Here is a 6,500-nt window from a genome sequence, read left to right as displayed (position 1 = left end):
AAATATCCTACCTCAAAGGAACACTAGAGATGCGAAGAAAAAGAAATACAGCTTGCAATTCTTATAATAAGATATGAAATTTTGGTATTTAGACTTTCCATTTAAAATAATTAGAAACACTTTTAGGCGTTTTTTGATGGTTGACGTAAAAGGAAAGTTGATTTGAGTTTAAAATGAAATGAAATGAAATCTTTAAGTTTAACGTCCCACGGTTATGCCGGTTAGGCTAAAGGAGACGGTGATAATGAGAGATGAGGGAAATGGTGGAATGAAGAAAGTGGGAGGAAACGGGAGAACCCCGAGAAAACCCACGAGCACGGTGTTTGTCCACCACAAAGTCCACACGGCGCGAGCTGGGATCGACCCAGGGACCCCAAGCACCGGAGGTGAACGATCTAGCACTGAACCACCGCGCCCCCAGATTTGAGTTTAGTGCCGCGTTTAGCAGTAAGGCTATATGTGACGTAGACCTACAGCTTAAGGTGGGATTCCGACCACTTGAGCTCCCGCCGAAACTCGAATTCTGGTCTTCCGCGCTAACGGAACGAAGAAGCTCGTAGAGGAAAAAAAAAAGAGTTACAAAATTAGACTTTGACGGGATGAAATGGATGTTACTATTATTTTAATAGGTGTACATCTCAAGATTTTGTGTCAGACGAATTGTGTATGAAAGATGCAGGAGGAGGAGCAGATAATATTGTTAGCAGTAATACATAGCGGCATTTACTACAATTCTATAATAATAATAATAATAATAATAATAATAATAATAATAATAATAATAATAATAATAATAATAATAATAATCAGTGGCGTATTTACGATTTTGTTTCGGGAGGGGCTTTACTAACTTTCGGGAGGGGGCTTTGCCTGAAAATGTGAAAATTATGCAAGATATTTCATATACTTTACTATAGTAAGCAAGATTTCGGGGGGGGGGCTTAAGCCCGGAAGCCCCCCCCCTAAATACGCCACTGATAATAATAATAATAATAATAATAATAATAATAATAATAATAATAATAATAATAATAATAATAATAATAATAATAATAATAATAATACAGGTAGTTTTTAATCCATTGAAACCAGATAAGCAAATTTTCTTTTTAGTACATCGAAGGAAGAAAAAACTGAGTTCAGTTTTAACAAGTACTTTATTTATTTTCTCTAAACACAACTTTACTTATACAACTCATACTTTTGAAAATAATAGCTAAATTTGAAGTGTGAACGTATGCAACAGGACTAATATAAAATATCACTAAAAGATGTATGTGATTTGAGCGACATACTTACTGTTTTATAGGTCTTTGTTCGATCTTTCTTTATTAACAGAAATAGGCGAGATTGTTATCGTGCTGAGAATACCGTCGATTATGTCGTCAGAGAGTCTGTTGCCCCATGCATCTAGAGCATAGACTTTAGCTATTGCCTCTGGAGACATCCTCCGTCTGTCGTATTCGCTGAGTCTACTCTCTACTGGTGAAAGAGTAAGTATTAGAGTTGATGGATCAGGAGGGACTAAATCAGTGTCAGCAACCTGGTAGAACATGAGAATGGCCGTTGGGTGCACTTTTTGAATGCTTGGAATAAGAACAATTTTATCTTTCACAAGTTTGTTGAAGACTTCTTTATAGAACGATGTTCCAGACTCTGCTGTTGAATACTTTTCGGTGGCTACTGGCTCAAACAAAGAAGAATGAGCACATCCAAGTAGCTGTGCTACTCCAGACGAGAGAGCAGCTGCTAGTTCATGTGCAGACTTCTCAGCTTCTAAAGATGCCACCAATAATATGACCACAGGATGAGCCAGATTATCTGGATCCACAAGTCTGCTCACTAATGCTTCTATAATGTTCCATGATCTCGGGGATTGATTAGGAAATCTTCTTTTCAATTTGCCCATTAAATCTCTGAATGAGTCAAGGATCCACATTTGTCTCTTGTGACGGTAGAAGTAATATGATATTATCAACACAATTAGGCAACATATATTCACCAACAGAATGACTCCAATATCAAGGCTTATTCCATCTACAATCTGAAAATGATATATGCACATTAAAATCTACGTAATAAATATTATAGGCGTAATAATGTGAATGTGTAATATAGATTTCAGTATTGTTCAAAGATGACACATATATACGAGGTGCTACCCAAAATATCCGAGAATGTTTTTTACCGGGCAAATCAGTAAAAGTATGACATTCCGCCGCTAGATTTATCGAGGTACTTCATCATAAAGTTGTGTCATCTTTGGCGCATTTAGTTGTAAGTTGTAGTTGTATGTGTCAGGACGTGTTTAAGTGCTTTTGTGATATGTCAAATGGCTGACGTTAAGGAGCAACGGATTTGCATCAAGTTCTGTGTCAAGCTGAAGAAAGCTGTACACGAAACGCACCGCATGCTGAAACAGGCATGTGGTGAGAGCGTACTGTGTTAAGCAAGAACATTTGAGTGGTTCAAGATTTTCAAAGAAGGCCTTGAATCTGTGGAAGATGACAAACATTCTGGTTGACCGTCAACATGCACAACACCGGAAATGATCATGGAAATGCGTGATGTGATTAGCGAAGAGAGAAGGCAGACAACTCACGATGTTTGTAACAGACTTCCATTGGCATACGGTACATGTCAACGAATTCTATCCGATGAACTGAACATGAGACGAATTGCAGCGACTTTTGTCCTTCAACTTCTCAGCATCGACCAAAAAACTCATTATTCGTTCGTGTGAAATGCAACAAAGAGTTCGAGAGTGTCCAAATTTCTTATCCAGAGCCATTATATGTGATGAATCTTGGGTCTATGGTTATAACCCGGGAACGAAACAGCAATTACACTGGAAGACGCTATCCTTTCTAAGGCTGGAATAAGCTCGACAAGTTTACAACAACATCAAGTCCATGCTGATCAGTTTTTTCTACATTCGAGGAATTGTGCATAAGGAGTTTGTTAAACCTGGTCAGAATGTGAACAGGAAGTTTTACTGCGAGATTTTGAAGAGACTGAGGGAAGATGTTCGGCGCAAACAGCCAGAGCTGTGACAAACGAAAAACTGGTTGCTGCATCATGATAACTCATCCGTTCACACCTCGCTCTTTGAGAGGGAATTTCTGGCAAAAAACAACATGGCAACGGTCTCTCACCCTCCCTACTCCCCGGATATAGTCGAATGCGACTTCCACCTGTTCACAAAGATGAAACTCGCGTTGAAAAGGCGACGTTTTGACTCCATGGAAGATATTCAAGCGGAATCACAACGGATCCTGAACACCCTGGGAACTTCCAAGAGTGCTTCAAAAACTGGAAATAACGCTGGAATCGTTGCATACATGCTGGAGGGGACTACTTTGAAGGCGATGGAGAATATCAGGACGCAAGTAATAGTTTTCTGATTTTAACAATGACAATTCTCGGATATTTTGGGCAGTACCTCGTATATCTTTAGATTATATTTAAGTGAAACAGAACTTAAAAGTTAACGACTAATGACAATTGTAATGATAATGTTTCATTAATTATAGTACACGTTCTCATCTTCCAAGTTGTCATAATGAAGAACTTCATGTCGGTTTATTTCAGTATAATTTTACTTCAATAAGTGACAAGGTTATCATATAGCGTGAATCTTATTAGGTTTACAAAGAAATTCGTTTTTCTCAATTTGTTCAAAATTACGTTGAAGGTTCAATTATTACACTGACGAATATAATTTTGTTCAGCCCAATAAGATCTATACATTGATCTATATCTCACTTTTGAACATTTTCTTTCCCCGTTAAAAGTTGTGTATTTTTTGTACTGTGATGTAATTGTGAAGTATCTGTGAAGTGACCTGGAGATAGTTGTATAAACTCCTAACTTAATTCGCAAAATTCAATTAGTATATTAATTTACATCTATCAACGACAGAATTATGAACATTTAAAATCCAACGAAATAAGACTTTTATTCATGACTGTACACTCCGCATAAAAAAATTGTGACAACTAACGCCGTGGAGTTAGACCACCCAATATACACCTTCTTATTCCATAATCGTTTCAGGCAAAGAGACCCCCTTTCTCTCCTCTCTTCTCTCCCATACTAAAATTAGCTAACAATATGAGCGCAATTCTGATTTCAAACTTCACATGTATTAGTTTCGATAAAATGAAATAACAAAAGCGTGACGAAACAACATTCATAAGTTGATGTAGAGAGAAACTGGAACACACACAATGAAAAGTTGAAACCAATGGATATCTATTACACAGAGATTCAAAAATGAAGCAGAGAGAGAGAGAGAAACAAAAGAAGAAGAAGAAAAGGGAGAACAGATAAAACTGTGGAATTCAAACGTAATAAGAAAAGAACCTAACATTATCAGGTTCCGTTTCCAGAAATCCAACAATAATATAGAAATAACGTTTGTTTTCACATACTTTTCAGAACTATTCGAATATATAGGGGATGATTCAAACCTTCATTATGTCACTTTCATAATGGATAGCATAATCAATTTCCAGCAAAACTGTATAACTCCGAGACACATCTAGGATATTGTCAAAAGTTTTACACATGCTTTGTTTCCGCGTGGTTCGATTGCAAATTCGGTAGTGTTCATTGGATGTACTGATCCAAAAACACATTCTAACATACCCAGTAGATAGCGTTGGTCATATTCTCTATTTCCGACTACTAATGCAAACTGAACCAAAAAAGAAAAACAAAACGAAAAGATAAAGAAAGAAAGAAAGAAAGAGAAAATTGAAGAATGCTATTTTACTGTTAAATTTCTATCAGAAATACCCTATATTAAAAATCCAAACTGTATCGTAATGAACAGTTAGCAATGTTCGAAAGCAAAAGTTTATCAAATTTCAACGTGAATAAAACACATTGAATTATAGGATGGAAATAAATTTTGTGTTGAACTAGCATAAATAAAATTCTGTTTTCAAATAAGCAAAGAGGTTACCATTTTCTAGTCTTTTCCGAAGATTAATCTGTTCCAAAGATCCAGCATTGATTTCATCTCTTCCGGATATAACGTAATTTGCACAGATAGAATGAACACGTTAAGAGCTCAAACGTATTATCGTGTCAGTCGGATGATGTAGACCACCACTGGGTCGAGGATTCAAATCCGTAGTGACCCGGTAATTCGACTGAGACTCGGTAACCCAGAAGATAAAAAAGAGATTTTACTTATTTCCGTGCATTTAAACAGTATTTCTGTCAGAAGTGAGCAGGACTGGGACTGGAGATGTTATCCCCAGAGCACGAAAAACACGACGCCGAAGTTCCCAGTTAATTAGATTCTCCAGATCACGCACATCGAGCTCTTGCTCCGTTTTAACTTTGGGACATGAAATGCGTTTGTGCTTGAGAGAGAGAGGGGGAGAAGTGAAAGATGCAAAGACAGGATAGGAAAAGAGGGAGAGGGACGAATATAAATATGAAACATACTTATAATTGCAGTGTATGTTGTAGAACGTACACACTGTTTGCTCAAATTATCACCAATGATGCTTTGTGAGTTCTCCATCAGAAGATAAATCTCTGCAGCCATTATTTAATACGAAAAAATCATTCTACGTGATGGAGAATCGAACCAAGATTTCTCACTTGGAAGTCTAGCACGCTATCACTACACCCCCGATTGCTTTAGCCAAACTTTTTTAACAAACGGTGTAGTGTTTCTTTCTGAGAACGATATCACGAAAAGTGTATACTGCAGATCAATGATGTCGTTGGGATGTCCTGGTAATTCCCTTGCTCTTTACCAACCAACATTCGTAAATCGTGTCTATCATGATACAGGTGTTTGCGTCCACATTACATATTGCTTGTCCAGTATGATAAGTCGATCCTTCACAATCGCTTTGTAAAAAGTTAACTTTGGCGTGAACAGGATTCGGACCTATGTTAGAAAGCTGTATTATTAATAAGGCCATTACGTTACCCCTACACTATTGGGGCACCTGAAACTACAAGCCAAATATTACTTAGGCCTTTGGAACGAAACGGCTTCTTCCTGTAAGTTTATTTGCACCAAAGTGCACAATGAAATTCTTTTATTGGACGGCCTAGAGAGAAATTAATGCCCACTAATAAAGGAAAAACATACAATCCAGGAAAAAATAGAGAAATAAAACATATTTTGCATTAATTTCGCCGTGCAAGTTCAAAAGTACGCAAATAATAATAATAATAATGATAATAATAACAACGTATATTATAAAATTGAAAGTAACTATGTTTGTGGCTCCTAATCTCTTGAATCACCCAACCGATCTCGATCAAATTTTCAACATTGATAAGGTTCAGATCTGGGAAGCTTTTTTACCATTTTATTTTAACGTTAGAACTTAAGGGGGAGGAGGAGGAGAGGAGGGTTGATATATGAAAATGAATAAAACTTAAGAACTCTTGAACCACCAGACCGATCTCTATCAAACTTTCAACATAGATAAGGTTTGGATCTGGGACGACTTTTATCATTTCAG

The 6,500-nt window shown here is 36.9% G+C and overlaps 1 protein-coding gene across 1 annotated transcript in view; it reads right to left on the bottom strand.

Annotated features, from left to right (window-relative positions):
- Positions 1 to 1,138: 1,138 nt before the first annotated feature.
- Positions 1,139 to 6,500, bottom strand: part of LOC145688916 (uncharacterized) — a 28,458-nt gene continuing 23,096 nt past the window's right edge. Inside the window, exon 2 of the mRNA XM_081763083.1 lies at positions 1,139 to 2,044. Within this exon, the coding sequence (XP_081619209.1) occupies positions 1,304 to 2,044 (741 nt within the window). The 3' untranslated portion in view covers positions 1,139 to 1,303. The remainder of the gene's footprint in view (positions 2,045 to 6,500) is intronic.

This window comes from Thermobia domestica, chromosome 7 (genome assembly GCF_964235325.1).
Source record: "Thermobia domestica chromosome 7, izTheDome1.hap1.1, whole genome shotgun sequence".
Taxonomy (NCBI): Eukaryota; Metazoa; Arthropoda; class Insecta; order Zygentoma; family Lepismatidae; genus Thermobia; species Thermobia domestica.
Note: the sequence above shows the minus strand (reverse complement) of the source record. Positions and strands in the feature narration are given on the sequence as shown.